Source organism: Ananas comosus, linkage group 1 (genome assembly GCF_001540865.1).
Source record: "Ananas comosus cultivar F153 linkage group 1, ASM154086v1, whole genome shotgun sequence".
NCBI classification, from domain to species: domain Eukaryota; kingdom Viridiplantae; phylum Streptophyta; class Magnoliopsida; order Poales; family Bromeliaceae; genus Ananas; species Ananas comosus.
The window spans coordinates 21705497-21722791 of NC_033621.1; the positions used below are offsets into that span (position 1 = coordinate 21705497).

At 35.5% G+C, this 17295-nt stretch overlaps 3 protein-coding genes across 3 annotated transcripts; 1 reads left to right on the forward strand and 2 right to left on the reverse strand.

The window, feature by feature from the left end:
* Nucleotides 7686-9663, reverse strand: LOC109709053 (inorganic phosphate transporter 1-11-like). Its single transcript, XM_020231127.1, has 4 exons — nt 9608-9663; nt 8476-9415; nt 8276-8355; nt 7686-8151 (listed from the first exon to the last, which is right to left on the reverse strand). Exons 1-4 carry the CDS (start codon nt 9661-9663, stop codon nt 7686-7688), a joined length of 1542 nt encoding a protein of 513 aa, XP_020086716.1.
* LOC109709078 (umecyanin-like) lies at nt 11978-13022 on the forward strand. Its single transcript, XM_020231153.1, has 2 exons — nt 11978-12201; nt 12327-13022. The coding sequence occupies exons 1-2, from the start codon at nt 12024-12026 to the stop codon at nt 12551-12553; spliced, it is 405 nt and encodes a 134-aa protein (XP_020086742.1). The 5' UTR covers nt 11978-12023; the 3' UTR covers nt 12554-13022.
* On the reverse strand, nt 12925-16142 carry LOC109709072 (ubiquitin-conjugating enzyme E2 10-like). Its single transcript, XM_020231146.1, has 5 exons — nt 15990-16142; nt 15817-15916; nt 14642-14769; nt 13769-13873; nt 12925-13279 (listed from the first exon to the last, which is right to left on the reverse strand). Exons 2-5 carry the CDS (start codon nt 15884-15886, stop codon nt 13136-13138), a joined length of 447 nt encoding a protein of 148 aa, XP_020086735.1. The 5' UTR covers nt 15887-15916; nt 15990-16142; the 3' UTR covers nt 12925-13135.

Genomic DNA, 17295 nt, shown 5'->3' on the forward strand with positions numbered 1-17295 from the left:
CCCCGCTACCTTCGTCGCTTCTAGAAGCCCCGGGCCCCCTTATAGGACCCGTGGCGCATGCGGAAGCGTGATATCCACCCTTGGATCAGGGCTTCATCCCCCTACGGCGGTGGGATGTTACGCTGACACGTGGGCCCCGCACTTGCGGGTCCCACATGTCAGTGTAACGACGTGTGGTCCGTTATTTTAGTTGGTCCTATTTTTTTTTTTGTGCCTTTTTTTCTTTTTTTCTCCTATATATATATATATATATTTTTTTTTTTATTAGTTTTTGCAATTCGAGCATATTGTTACACACATTTTTATGTCTTTAATTTTGGTCTGCATAGGTATTAAAACACTGCTAGTGAAAATCGAACTGCATTAAAAAAAAAATTATAAAAAAAAAACCGCTTGGTCAAAGGAGATAGGAGGGATTGGAATTTTATGCGGTTGGGCGCACAAAAGGTTTTATGCGGTCAAATGGGATACGGTAGGAATTTTGGAATATTATTATAGTTTCTTGGAGGAAAAGGCAGCAACGAGGTTGCATGAATTTGTCGTCAATTTGTCAGCTCACGGCTTCTGTCACGGCTCCGAGCATAGTTAGTTAAATAGTTTTTGACCCGTGCGATACACGGATAATATAATAATATAAAATAATAAAAATTATTATGTGATGATAAAAAAAATATTCTAATTAATATTATATATTTTTAACAAATAAAGAAATATACTATCAATCTTAACTATAATAATACATAATAAAGTATAAAAGCTAGAGAAAAAAAGTTATGGGCCAAAGTAAATACTCAAGTAAAAAGCAAAATTCAACCATACTCTATTATCTATAAATTGTGTGCAAAATAATTCACATTTATATATTGATGTGCAAAACGAAATGATAACTAAAATTGGTATGAAAAATTACAAATAACATTAATAATTAAGAACTAACTCTAGGCTATTCACCACCTCTGGACGATGAAATTCAAATATAGTATACAGACAAATGACTCTGACTTTGATCTTCCATTTGTCTCCAAGAGGAGTGATGTCACGTATAGAATCATACCCAAGTGCCATATTCTGAGAACAATAAGACATCCAAGAAAAAAAATTAATACTTACTTCGTATTTAAATAATAAAATAAAAATAATATGTTCTATTTTAAAGTATTGACATCTAAGAACTAAGAAAATTACAGAAGGAGCGATAGTAGGAAAAAAAAAATTACGAAGTAAAAATTATAGAAGAAGTGATAGTATGGAAGTGACATGCAATATTTATATCTATACTATTTATAAAAGCGTGAGTTTTGAATTTTTTTCTCTTTCCAAAAATGCCTCTATTCTTTTTTACTAATATTTTTATGTTCAGTAATTTTCAACCAATCATTTTAAATAATTAACTAAGTAATAATTTATTCTAAAATAAAGATATTAATTTTTTGTAATTAGATCTAATGATTGAAAATAAAAATATCTGTCACTTTTTGTGACAATAATACCCTCGCATTTATATCATATTTTCTATCTACGTGTTTCTTAAATATTTTCCTTCTTACGTGTAATATCCGCACCCACCAATTCTTTCGCAACGTAATATCTGTGAATTTCTCAAATATCTCATTAGTCCACCTACCATACACATCCACTACCTACATAGTATCCAGTTAACCTTTCTCATACGTAATATGACCTAAGTAAGTAAATAAGAGATTAAGATAGTTTATATTTAAATATAAAATATAGAAGGTTCACATAATATATTTAATTATTATAATTTATATTTATAAATAAAATATATTTAAAATATATTATATAATAATGTATTTTTATAAAAAATAATATATATATATATATATATATATATCAAAGAGAGAGAGGGGTCTACTGGGCCCCTCTCTCTCAGGCGGTCCACGAGGTGAAGCCCACCTCGTGGACCGCGTGCATAATGGAATGAACCCCGCAGCATGAAGCCCGCCATTTTTCCTGTAGCTTTTTTTTTTTTTCCGCTTGAATGGAGCGGAAAACGAAGACTAATTTGTCCACGAGGTGACGCCCTCGAGCAAGACGTGATCCAACGCCGCGGCCCTATTGCTCCCGGCAACGGCCAGGGCGGCGGAGGAGGACGACGACGATGACACGGACGACTTCGGCTAAACCGCGATACGACGAGTCCGCGACCGCCAGCCCTGTTTTTTTGGGCGAATGATTCGCGAATCTCGAATCATTCGCGAATAATTATTTTTGATGAAAAAAAAGTGTATTTTTTTGAATTTTTCAGAAAAATATTGATGCGGCCATTTAATTAGCTTTTTAAAAAATTTGGAAATAATTCACGAATTATTCTTGAATTAACTTCGCGAATAATTATTTTTGACGAAAAAAAAGTGTTTTTTTTCGAATTTTTCAGAAAAATACTGATGCGGCCGTTTAATTAGCTTTTTCAAAAATTTGCGAATAATTCGCGAATTAACTAACTATGGCTCTGAGTCGGCTTGATATACTGAAAGATTTAAATATTCATTGTCACTAATCGTATCTACCATAATAAGATACCAGTATAATAGCAAAATTTAAAATTTATATTTTTTAGATTAGTCAGTAATATTTTCAATAAAATTCAAAATTTTAATAAAGATATAAAATGAGTAATTATAATATATTTTTATTTAAAAAATAAATATTTTTTTCTATTATGTTTCGGCGCACATGCATTTTTAATGAAAGACGCGCATCTTGTCCTATCGTGTCTGTAAATTTATGATACGACACGTGCCAAGATATTTAAATCCTTGAATATACCCGGACCCACTTAAGCCCGTTTAGTGTAACGGTTACATAAATAGCATGGGCCCATTAAATTTAAAAAATTCAATTGAAAGATAATAATATTTGATTAACGGTCATGGAAACTTCGTATAATAGGAAAAGCATAAGTTTTTATTGAAGGTCTTTTTTCAGTATCATTATCAGTTTTTATTGTTTTAAACACTAGTTTTATATAATTCTTATTATTGATAAAGGAATTTTTTTTTTATTATCATTGTTCGTTCGATTGAATGCGTCACGGCAGATGAAAACTTTTTTCAAAACTTTAGAAAGAGAAAAAATTTATTTTTTTTACCAAAAATGATTATAAGCAATCTATTATTTTCTCTTACATGTTTTCCTATAGAATACTATATATATATATAGTTGAGCTAGGGTATTTTTACAAGTATCACCCCGATGGTGCTATTAGGTTTTTAGCCATTGGATCTACTTTTTAATTACTAATAGTCCTTGGATCAAGCACTATTCCACTTACCACCACCTATCACCATCATCTCAACCTCACATCTCTCCATCCAAGGGCTAAAAACACTAAAGCACCACCCAGGGAATACTTATAAAAGTATTCTAGCTCCACTCTCTCTCTCTCTCTCTCTCTCTCTCTCTCTTTCTCTCTCTCTCTCTCTCTCTCTCTCTCTCTATATATATATATATAGAGAGAGAGCAGGGCTGCTGTGCTCTCAGGAGTACGGAGGCCTGTGTGCTCCTGAGCCGTTTTTGATGATGGAGTTTCCGAATCGACGATCGGCTCCGTTAAACTTGATCTAGCATATTTGAAGTTTCTAGAAAATAATTTCTGCGATTTTTTAATATCATTTACCTAGCAATCAAAAGGATTCAAAATTAATAACTTTTAACGGCTGAAAATAAAAATTCTATAAAAAGTGGTGATATAGCACTAAAATTTTCGATCAGAAATACTAATCTTGTCGTAGATAGTATAAAAAATTTTGTATCAAAATTTCATCTGATTTGAATACTTCTACACCGTTAAACTTGAAAACGGCAGATATCAACCATTAAAAATTATTGATTTTGAATCCTTTCGATCACTAGGTAAATGATATCAAAAAATTGCAAAAATTATTTTCTAGAAACTTCAAATGCGCTTGATCAAGTCTAACGGAGCTGATCGTCGATTCGAAAATTCCATCATCAAAAATGGCTCAGGAGCACGGAGGCCTCAATGCTTCTGAGAGTACAGCAGCCCTGCTCTCTCTCTCTCTCTATCTATCTATATATATATATATATATATATATATATATATAAAATGATTGTGAGCAATCATTATCATTTTCTTAGATATAATGATTGCAAGCAATCTATCATTTTCTCTTATAGGTTTTTATATAGAATTATATAGGTCAATTTGCATATAAATTCATTAGTTTTCAACTTTTACAAAATTAGATCGTCTTTTTGGTTTTTACAGATTCGAGCTAGATTTTTAAAAAACTGATCAAAATATTCTTATACTCTTTTCTCTCTTTTTTTGGAGGCAGAGGCGGAGATCTCGCGCGTTCTCGCCCTCGCTCTCGCCTGCGCACCCTCCCTCAGCCTTCCTTGCCTCCAACCCTGTCAAGATTGTGCCTTAACTCTCTTTTTCTTTCCCTCTCCGACCCTCCTCCACCTCTTCCCGAGCTATTTACAATGGTAAAAAGGGTAACGTCATGTCCTTTTCCTCTCCAACCCCCTCTACTGTTTTTGCGATCTTCCATGATGGTAACAAAGATAGCGCCGCATCTTCTTCCTCCCCCTTCGCCGGTGCAGGCACTATCGCCGGTGCCAGAGAAAAAGGACTCGGAGCAATTGTGGGTGAGAGTGGAGCCGAGAAAAAATATGCAGAAAATAAAAAAAATAAAAAAATAAAGAAATAAAATATAAAAAAATAGTTATGTTTACAATAAAAAGACCAATTTGCATAAAAAATTTATAGGTTTTGAGCTTTTGCAAAACTGAGCCACCATTTTTGATTTTGCAAATTCGGACTGAATTTTCAGAAAACTAACTAAAATTGATTTAATGCTTGGTGACATGTTCCTTTAAAGCTCAATGTGAGATTTGACCACAATATTTTCTTCTTTTTCTTTTTTGCTTTGAATAGATTCAATTCAATTCTCTCAAGCCAAATGTGTTGAAGTTTTTCTTTTCCTTTTTTTGAGTGGAAAAAAACCAAATTTTGACTTGACATTTTATTTGAGTATGTTGTTGGTAAGTTGGAATAAAAAAAAAAAGTGATGAGACTGGTCTTCAATTAAGGGAGTGTTTGGATTGATGAAATTAAGTTTAATCAAGTTTAATAAAAATAAAAATGCTTCATCGTTTGTAAAAATATTTAAAATCGAGTTTAAATCAGGTAGTAGTGAATCTTCTCGGCATTGTACAATTGATAACAAGACTAATAATTTCATTCTTACCAAATTGGTTTTAACTTAATTACAATTACATTAATTCAAACACCTCCCTAAATTGTTTTTGTTGGTCCATTTCATGGACTTCAAATGTGGACCACATCAATGTAGGCAATGTTACTGCAATATGACTATTTTTTTTTTTTTAAAAAAAAGGAGAAAGTAAAAGATCAACTCTGGGAGTTCTTCTATAGATGAGAAACTGTTGCCTGCATCTGGTGTGCCACATCATCCTTACACCACACCGTCCTAAATTTTAGTGAAATCTAACCCTTTGAGGAATTTTTTTTTTTTTAACTAACTCTACGAGGGATGTCAATGGATATAGATATTCAAAATTTTATTCGAATCCGAATCTGAATAAAACGGATATATTCGATGCTAAATGGATATGGATTCGGATATGAATATTAAAAATAGAAATCCGACGGATATGGATTCGGATATAGAATTTGACTGTACCCGATCCAAACCCGAACAAGATCAGAACCCGAATTTATTTTGTATTATATATATATATATATATATATATATATATATATTTGATGTTATATTTGAATTTGTATTNTATATATATATATATATATATATATATATATATATATATATATATATATATATATATATATATATATAGAGCATGCTGTGCTCCGTGCTCCTGAGCCGTTTTCGATGATAAAATTTTCAAATCGACGATCGGCTCCGTTAGACTTGATCTAGGGTATTTGAAGTTTCTAGAAAATTTTTAGGTTCGGGTTTGGATTCGGGTTTTGGATTTTTGGTCGGCTTCAAGTTTGAATATGGATTTTTAAAATCTGTCGTGTTCGGATCTCGGGTTTGGAGTCAGGTTTGGGTTTGGGTTTTTGAAAATCCGCCCCAAATTCGGCCCGTTGATATCTCTAAACTCTACAATGTTGTAATTTACGAAATAATCCCGCCAAGTTTATATTTGAAATGCAGTGAATCATTAACCGATTCACCATCTTCATAATTGTTAAAATTATACGTAGATTATATAAAAAATAATAATAAAAAAGGTGGTTAGGATTACACGTGAATTATTAAATTTTTTATTTGATTGTTAGAATTATTTTTTTGAGAAAAGGTAGCACGCTACCTGCTTCATTCATTGAAAATATGAATTAGGCTACATGGGTGAGGCAGCCAGGGCCTCGAAGGAAGGGCGCGAAAATAAAAATAAAATTAAATTAAAAAAAAAAAACCGCTATGGTAGGACGTCTAGCAGTTTATGCACACAGCTCCCAAGATTTCAGCAGATTGTTAGAATTATATGGATGCTCCCAAGATTTCAGCAGCTCCCAAGATTTCAGCAGATTGTTAGAATTATATGGATAGATTGTTAGGATTTTCAGGTTGTTAAGATAATATCTGATATGTTGAAATTTTTATATGGTTGTTAGGATTATATATAGTATATAGAAAAAAATAGTATTTTGTTCTTCCGCAGTTTGGCTCATTTCATTTTGCCACCTAGTACTTCAAAGAGTCGCACTTTTTTCTCTTGTGATGTAGCATATTTTTCATTCGTCACTATGTAATTTTTTTAAAAATTTTTATTTTGCTATTCTATTTTACATAAAATTTTTAGTGGCAAAGTGAAATCTTTTGAACCATAAGACGATAAAGTAAAAATGAGCTATATAAACGGCAGAAGACAATTTGAAGTTTATTCTTTATCATTCTTTATTTAGGTAAGTAATGAAATTAAAAGTATAACAGGAGATGGAGCATCAGATAGAGAGAGAGATCTCATTCCTTAATAATAAGAAAACATAAAATAAATAATAACATGGAAGTTTCCTTGTAGAATTTTCAAGCCCAAACAATACATTCAAATATAACTTTCATAATTAATGTTTTCTTTAACAAAGTCCTTGCTACTGCAAGCATATATATAATTCATAATTTTTCCTTTCTATAGGCCAAAATACACATTAAAATACACATTATCTCTCTCTCTCTCTCTCTCTCTCTCTCTCTCCAAACACCAAACTATATATATATATATATATATATATATATANATATATATATATATATATATATATATATATATATATATATATAATATAATTCCATTGATCACATACATATACCTCACCATATATTACTACATACGCATTACAGATACGTATGCATCACAAAAATAACAAAACCTAGGCATGCATCAACCTTCCCACTATTGCATGCATGCCCATTATTATTTATATATTATTACCTTGTAGTTCTCTCCTCCTAGCCTCACTCTTTTACCTACTTACATAACACATAATAATATTATATTATAAATTTAACTGCACATGACCAATCTCAACTTCAAAGAGTTAACATGAGAGTATCTACTTCTTAAAGTTTAGATGGTCATTTGCGGACGCTGCATATTTGATCATATATGCGGACGCTGCATATATGATCATATATATAATAAGTTGTTAAGCTTTCTCGTCGGCGGCGGCCTCGTCCTCACCGGAGATCTCCTCGAGGGAGAGGCCCATGGTCTCCTTGACGAGGAAGGTGCAGAAGAAGCCGAGCATGTTGGTGAAGGCGAGGGTGATGAGCGCGCCCTTGATCTGCGAAGCTTTGCCTTCGAGGGTGTAGTTCTGGACGAGGAAGGCGCCGACGATGGCGCCGCCTTTGCCCGCGGCGGCGCTGAGGGCGTGGCAGGTGGAGCGGACGCGGGTCGGGAAGAGCTCGGCGGGGAGGACGAAGGTCGTGCTGTTGGGGCCGAAGTTGGCGAAGAAGAAGGTGAGGCCGTAGAGGAAGGCGAAGAGCCACGCATTGTGGTTCTTCAGGTAGTCGTACTTGAGCCCCAGGATCAGCATGAACACCGACATCATGAAGAACCCGATCAGCTGGATCAGGTACCGCCCCATTTTCTCGATCGTCAGTACCGTGACCCTGCCGATCGAGCATAATTAAATATTTATAACGTCATGCTGATATCATTATATAGTGTCGATATAACGAATTTCGCCTGTTTATTTATTGTGGAGAGGTGCTCGGTTTAGTTGAAATTAATTACCAGTAGCCCGGGAAGGTGCCGAAGAGCGCGACGACGAACATGGCGCGAGAGGTCTCGAACATCTCGCGCAGCGCGTTCACCTGCGTACGTTGGATTTAGATGTTAAAATCTATTTTTCGTTTCTGAGTTTTATCGGATTACGTACGTCAGCATTGAATGAATTTATCTGTCAATATCAAGATCAGTTGAAGACCACAGACCTTGTCGGGCGTTTGGACGAGGTGAATGGCGGGGAAGATGTCCTTCTGGGTGAGGTTCTGGCTGTAGAAGGCGATGTCGAGCAGAAACCACGTGGTCGTGGTGCCGAGGAGGTGGAAGCCGTGGCGGTGCAGGAACTCCCGCGACAGCAGCGAGTAGTTGTTGGCCGCCTTGAACTGCGCCAGCTTGTCGGCGTCGGCGTCGATCTCCAGCTCCATCACCTTCCCCATGTCCATCGCCGCCTGCTTCGCGTTGCCCGCGATCAGCGCCGTGTACCGCGCGGTCTCCGGCATCTTCATCCTCCAGTAGAACGTCACCACCGCCGGCAGCGCCCCCAGCATCAGCACGATCCTCCACAGGTAGTCCGCCTCCTGCTGCGTCGACTGACTCCTGCTGTTTGCATAGCTCGGCGCCGGATAGCAGTCCAGGAAAATCTTCGACAGCACCATCGACACCAGCCCCGCGAAGATGATCCCCACGCCCTGCATCGCGAACACGGCGGCGATGAACGCGCCGCGCGTCTTCTTGTTGGCGTACTCCGACATGATCGTGGCGGAGAGCGGGTAGTCGCCGCCGATGCCGAAGCCGAGCCAGAAGCGGAAGAAGCAGAGCGTGACCATGACGGCCCGCGGGGATCGGCCGAACGACAGGCCCGAGCAGATGGCGCAGGCGGCCATCAGCACGAGGGTCACGCCGTACACGCGCTTGCGGCCGAGCTTGTCGCCGAACCAGCCGAACACCAGCTGGCCCATCAGCGTCCCGACCAGCGCCACGCCGGTCACCGCGTTGTTCACGTTGCGCGGCAGCTTCCCGGGCTTCGAGCTGCTCGCGTCGAAGTAGTAGAGGCGGCCGAGGAGCCTCGACACCGTGGAGATGCAGAAGAGGTCGTACGCGTCCGTGAAGAACCCCATGCCGGCGATCACAATCGCCGTAATATGATACCTGTTGAATACATAACACAACAACAGAAACAGAAACAAAACAGTGTCCTCCTCCGTCAGCTTAAGCTCTTAGAAAATAGAAAATCAATCTTTTATCTTTCTTTAGAGTCCAGACGAGTTCAGACTAGGACATGACTTGACCTAACTTGACCTGCTCTGACCTGGCTCGAGGCTACCGACAAATAGAGCTTACCATTGCGTGCGCGCGGAGTCGAGCGCCGAGAGGACGGCAAGGCTCGGCGAGGACATGGTCGAACACTTGGTGGGTGTGGGGATAGCTACAATATACACTTACTAAGATGATGGTTGTGTGAGAGGGAGAAGTGTGGGGAGTTTCTATTTATAGATCATATAGTAGATGATGTAAAAGAGGGAGCGTTTAAAACAAAGGGCATATACTGAAGTATAGTGTAGTTGGCATTGTGCGCAGTGCACATTGTTGGCTCTCTATATACATTATCCAATTTAATTAGTCCTTGTAATTTGGCTCTATTAGATGTAACCTGTAGTTTGGATTTGCATTTAAGCATAGACCACAATGTATAAAGTGTTGTTTTTATTTAGTTGTTGGCTTATTTACATCTAAGATCGGCCATGTTAAATATAATACAATTTAGAATATATTTAAAAATCCTAGGAGTGAAATTTCGTGTTTTTACGATGCATATATATAATATACCTAGTGATTAGGTGATCTCTAATACACCTCACATTTAGCAACTTAAATACAACATAAATAGTGTTCAAACGTTCAAATTCTAAATATGTTTAATGATATCGATTGATACAGAGAAACTAATTTAGGTTTGAAATAAAAGGAGTTTTATTTGAAATAAGTTGGGTTTTGAAAGGTGTTTATATGTATGATAATATGAAATAATTCAGATTCTGCAACAGTGTAATTGGTGTGCGCTTTAAAATTGAACTTGGTTGCTTTAGTTAATTTGGTTGTTCTTTACAAATAAGTTATGATCAAATCCGATAAAATTGGTGGTCATTAATAAAATTGTGTGCGGAGATAAGAGTTCATTCTGTGCTCTTTTTCTAATATTTTGTGAAACAGACGATAAATCGACCCGAGTTTTACGGTAAAGGAAAGAAATCATTTCGAAAGATATTTTTAAGAGCAGACAAGTGGCAAAAAGCTTGGTAGTTGATACCCGAGATCCTAAGTTCGAATTCTAGTTGATTCATATTTGCAGCTAAGTTTATTTCTAAATTAAATAAACTAAGCGGGTAGCATGCTATCTATCTCTAAAAAAGAGTAGACACTTTTGATTTCGAGATTCAAAATCTTAAACTTTGAATATAATTTTCTTTTAGTTCTTCTAATAAAATAAAAAATTATTTCTTACACGCGCATCATGAATTCATTGGTTCTTTAGAATATATATATATATATATATATATATATATATATATATATATATATATATTATATATTATATATTATATCTCAATGAATGATAAGATTGACGACCGTCCTAGAGTAAGTGCAAAGGGCTTGATGGTTGGTATCCGAAACCAAGTTCGAATCCTAATTGATTCACATTTCTAGCTAAGTTTATTTCTAAAATGAAATAAAGAACGGGTAACGTACTACCTATCTCTCAAAAAAAAAAAACAAAAAAAGAATGATAAGATTGAAAAGCCCTTAACCACTTGGGCTAAGATGGTTTTTTTAATATTACCTATACTATATATAAAGTCACGTATTTTAAATTTCGGTTTGTTGATAGACTCATTTCAAAATTTTTCTTTTTTCGTACGCAAAATAAATAATATAAAGATAGTTCCTCTTTTTTCTCTAACTATTAATATTTTATATTTTTATTAAATATTTTTATCATTCAACATTTTTTTAAGATAAATATTTATATATTATTTTTATTTTATCTACTAATATTTTATTACTATATTAACTTTTCAATTTTCAATTTTGATACTTTTAGTTTAAAGTATATATTTATATTTTGAATTTATCAGAATTAAAAAAATATAAAAAAAATATTTGATGTATATCTATATCTATACAAATATATTAATTTTATAAAATAAAAAATATGTAATTATTGTTGACAACAACTATTTAAATTTAAGTTAAAATATAATAACTATTTTCTAATAGTATATAATAAATAATTTTTTTAAAATTTAAATCTTATATTGTAAATTTTGAATAAATATGATGTACAAATTTATATTAATTTAAAATAATTATTAAAATATTTGTTACGTGGATTTGCACATATATTCAACTAGTTTTTAAAGAAATGTAAAAGAGGACAAAATTTTTGCCTTGGCCTCATAAAGAAGCTGTTTGACCTCTTCAAACTTAACATAATCTAATTGAGGAAAATAAGATAAAAATTTCCCTCCAAAATCATTGGAGACTCTTTTTTTCTACCAATTTAAGCATTTAGTTAAAAATGGAAAACAACCAACCCTTACCACTAATCAAAATTACTCAAACGGATGAGGATGATGTGATTGTTTATGGATAGGTAAAGGCTAAATATGGGACTAATGACAAATTTATATTAAGACCAATGAATCTCTTTTATCATTTGTGAAGCAAACAAAGGGGGAGAAGGAAAAGGGAAATAAGAATGGCGAAATTCTGGTTCCTCTTGTTCTTTTCCGTCGCGGTTGGCTTCTTTGTGATGGGCTCGACGGCTCACGACGAGCATATCGTCGGCGGTCGCGACGGGTGGACAATCCCCCCGAACGCAACCTTCTATCAGGACTGGGCTAAGACGCAGAACTTCAAAGTAGGGGATAGATTGGGTGAGCATCTTTTCCTTCGGAAAAAAACCAAATCAAACTCAGTCAGTGTACAACGAAATGAAGAAGTAGAGAAGTTAATCAAAAAGCGTTTTATTTGGCTCATTAATTGTTACTATTATTTGCAGTATTCCCGTATACGATCGAAATGTACACCGTAGTGGAGGCATCGAAGGAGGACTTCGACAACTGCACGCAGAGAGACATCAAGGCCAGATACTATGCTCCGCCTACCGTCCTCGAGCTGCTCGAGCCCGGTCCGCATTACTACTACTGCGGGGTCGGGTTGCACTGCGAGGCCGGCCAGAAGCTCAGCATCGTCGTCTGCGACCGCCCCAACCGCCGCCGTGTGTGAGCCTACACTACAAGATTCCAATGTACTGGATGATAGTCCATTTGTGAAAGGGTTTAGCCAAACAAGTCCCCAGTCATTTCTAACCCTTGTGTTTCTCCTTTTTGGAATTCGGAGATCACGAAAACAATGTATATTCTGACGAGCATGAAATACGTTACATCACAGCAAAACTGGAGAAAAAACTTGCGTGTATGTAAACTTGCAACAGCTGTATCTGATGTACTGCATTCAGTATCAAAAGAACCCTGCAACAATCACTGGTATGGCGGTGCTGAATCTTTTCGAATAATTTTCTCATCAAAAGAAGGAAAAAAAAAAAAAAAACATCAGAATCGAATCAATTTCGAAGAATCTAAAGAAATCTGAAGAGCTGAATTGTTCCAAACATCAAATTTCCATTACAATAGTTAAAATACAGAAATGTTTAACTTCTTTGTAAAGAGCTTGCAGAGAACAATCTGGCTGGAAAGGCAATAACATAGACTATAGTATATTTCATACGGCTAGAACAGTCATCGAACTTCAGGCGATTAACAAGGCAAATGAACCCAAACAATCTCCCCTACCCTTTCGTCGGTGAGCTTAGCCCATCGCGTACTTCTGCGTCCAGCTCCTCGCGGTGGTCTCGTACTTGTTCTTATCGGTCTTGTACATGTGCGCAATCTCCGGAACCAATGGGTCGTCTGGGTTCGGGTCCGTTAATAGGGAGCAGATAGAAAGCAACACCTGAAAGCAAAGGAAAATAATCGCTTTTATCAGCTTAAAAACAAAGGTGATTCAGGGTGAATTATTTTAGCATGGTATAGCAGTAGGAAATTATAAATACGATATAAAACCACATATAATCGTGAAATTAATGAAACCAAATGAATGGATAGCCCTTAATATGACCCCCGCAAAAAGTGGGAAACTCAAGTCCCTTGTGGTAAGTTGTTGCAAATTGAACCGTAGAACGGTAATGTGATGTTGGGCTATACTCTATAGCATAGGAGATATTTGAAATTTTCTGATAAAATAATCCAGTGTATTTGGCAAGCTGATATGGCTACTACCGATGGTCAACAAATATAAACAAAGCTTTGTAACCGGTCAAATTAAGAAAATTCGTTCCAGCCCTTTCCAGCCCTATTATTGAGCATTGAATATCATCAGAATGTATGTATTTTGACCACCTAATAAAATCAACAAAAATGTACTACAAGGAAGAGATGTAACCTTGGAAACAGTTAAAGCAGGACTCCATTGTTCCTTTAAGATGTCAAGGCAAATGCTTCCATTGCTGTTAATATTTGGGTGAAAAACCTTCGTCTTAAATGCTACCTGCAAAGCACACATGAAACTAGTTAGATATTTGCAGAAAATCTTACAACGGTTTTTTCAGCAGAGCCATTTTAATAAATGAAATAATGCTTTTGGTAGAACCAAAAATTCTTATAGTCGCAGTATGTGCACAGAACACCATGAAGTTGATGTGCGAGTTTGGATTTGATGCCCTCATCCCGCATAATTGTAAAAATACCATTTAGCTTAAAGAAAGTAAGAAACTAGATTTGCTAGCTCCCATGTCATATGAAAAAAATTTGTAATTTCGTTGAATGCCATACTATCAATTAATGACTCTTGATTCATATGTCTTGTCACAGCACATTTTTGTCACATTCACTGTCCTACCCAACAATGATTTTCGAATGCATATCAAGATCTTGAAAGTTGAAACTAAAAATAGAGTAGTTCTCATCTAAGCCTTTTCTCAACACCTGGATTATGACTGAAGTTTATTAGGATTCTTGAAATAATTTACAAGTTCTTTGTGGTCATAGTTCAGCCTAAAGCAACCCACTGGATAGTGGTACCTCATTTTTGCCAAGCCAAAAAGTCGAAACGTAGAAACATCTTGGCACGAAACATGTAGTGCCGGATGGTGAATAGGGATATGTGAGACAAATTAGTCACAATTAGGCTTCTTAACTCAAAAAGGAGTTCAAAATCCTCTAAACACGAAAACTTAGGCAAAGAGATATCACAACTTGCGACCAGAAGCAGCTTACTAATGTATATAGGGGGAAAAGAAAACAGTGTTGACAATACCTTGGGTGGTTTAAATGGGTAATCCGGAGGAAAGTGGATGGTAACAAGAAAGACTCCCCCTGCATAAGGACTATCAGGTGGACCCATTATCGTCGCTTGCCAATGAAACATGTCTTCGGCAACAGGGCCTGTATTGTTCCATTACATCCAAAATGGTGACATAAGTTAAAAAAACTGAAAATAGGAGGCAAATTACATTAGATTAACAAAAGAGAAACTTCTAATACAAAATTGACCAGGATGCTCAATACTCGACCAAGTTGACAACGGAGACAAACGAGGTAGATTACATTTCCCTTTTCAAGTACTCCACGAGAGGAAAATAAAAGAATCGAAAAAACGAATCAAAGTAATAAAAGATAGAGAATCTGTAAAAACTTGAAGCATGAAGGCATGAGCACATAATGTGCCCCACTCTGCTATCCAAGTTAAAGATCCTTTTCAGTAAGTTTGGTAGGAAATTACACTAGAAAAACCATTGCCTAAAGTACCAATAAGCAGTTGGCTTTCTCCCAAATTTTGAAAACACAGTTTACTATAACGTGGAACCAAAAAACTAGAAGAACCATCAACCATCTAGATATCATCTTACAAATCCCCACAGAATATCAATTCATGTCGAAAATTATGCAACTGCAAACTCTATGTAACTAGCACCAATCACCCATGTTCTTATCCTATATTATCCTCCGTAGCAACTCAAATTATAAACAAGTTGCAAAAGGAGGAAAAAGAAAAGGTGAAATTTTTACTGATTATTTCACTCAGGCCATCCATAGGACAAATTCTTACCAAGACTAAATTACTAAAAGTAACGGAATATGGAGCACACAGCAAAACTCAACGTCAAGCTGTTCATTACCAAGTACACATGCTCTTAATCTAAAATCCAAACCTTAAAAAGTCGTCCTTTTTATATTAATCCCTTCAAAGGCCTAGAAATCCAACAAAGGAACAGGGACCTGAAGAAGCAATCTCTTTCATATTAGTGTAAAACCCAAATTTGAAAAAGTTTTTTTTTTTTTTTTTATGTTAATGTCCTCGAAGGCCTAAAAATCTAACAGAGTCACAGAGATCGCCCCATGGCTCGAATCGCACATTTACATGATATCATATAAGCTCAAATCGAGATCAAAACAGATCGAAATTAGGGTTCCGATCGGAGAGAGACGCACCTGCGCTACATGATGTGGGGGGATCCTTCTGGAGATCCTTGAGCTCCTTGAGGATCCGCTTCGAGGCCATGGTGCTAACGACGACGACGACGACGACGACCTAGTTTGATTCCAATCAAATCAAATCCCACCACATAGATCGATCACAGAGAAAGAGAGAGAGAGATTCGTACCTGGGGAATGGGGAGAGATCGTTTCTCTCTCTATACGCGGTTGGAATTTATACGTGAATTTTTTTTTTTTGGTTGGTTTGCGTGGAGGAATCGTCTTGCTTTGGGAGAAGGAGAGGAGAAAAGTATGGGGACGGGGACGAAGAGGTTAAAATGTATAGAAACCCCCTCAACTATAGGACATATTGAATTGTGCTCCTCAACTATAATTTCGTTTTTGCTTTTATGAATTTTTTTTGACTAAACTCATCAAATTTCAATAGATTGAAAAATTAAGGGTGATCTCAATCCAAATTTTCAAAGTTGAAGGGGTCTCCATATATTTTCAGCTCCTGTTTTTTTTTTGTTAGAATTTAGTTAGATTTGTAGTTGATTTCCTAGTTGAGTAATAATTAATATTTAAATTTATTAGAGATAAATTAAAATTTAAATATTAATTAGAATATAAATCTAATTGGATTAGGATAAATATTTAAATCTATTAGAGATGAACTAAATATAGATCTAAATATTATTTGGAATAGAAATCCTAATTATAGTGGGATTTGGGGCGCGTTCTATTGATGCATTAGAGATAAACCCGATTCGACTCTTTTGTTGCAGAATCCCAACATCCGGTACCGGATCAACAGCAGTTAATATCAAAGTAGGATGCGGATTCACAAAATTCAGTACCAAGGCAAGTACGGGATCTCCAACAGTTTTTATATCACGGGTATCAGAATTTTGAAATGATTTGAAATATACAAAATTTACAGTAAAAATGTATGGAACTTATCCAACAATAATCTCACTATCTAATTTTTAAAAATTTTAATGTTTCTATCCAATTTTTAAATATTGTAATTTTTATTACCTAATAACTTTTCTGTTATAAAATTTTGCCGCATTGTTTATTTTAATTGAGAAAGTCAAATCAATGAATTGAAAAGTTGAACAGTAAAATCAAAAGTTTCGAGATTATGCAGGTATAGTTCAAGTTTTATTCATTTTGACAAAAAAAAATGTTATTCAAAAATTTGAGATTAGTATTTTGTTTTATAATATTATAAACTTAATATCTAATTTCTCAATAATTTTTAATTCGGATAGTAAAATCAAAAATTTTAAAATAGATTAATACATTAGTGTTTCCTGATGAAAGTGACTGAATCATCAACTAATAATATGTCAATTTAGATAGCTTCATGAAAGATGCAGATCTCAAATACATTTTAATCAGATCTTTAAATTTAACCACCACTTCAATAGATATTTGGACAAAGATCTCATATTATTTTGTGATTCCCTGTAAAGTTTTGCATCTAAA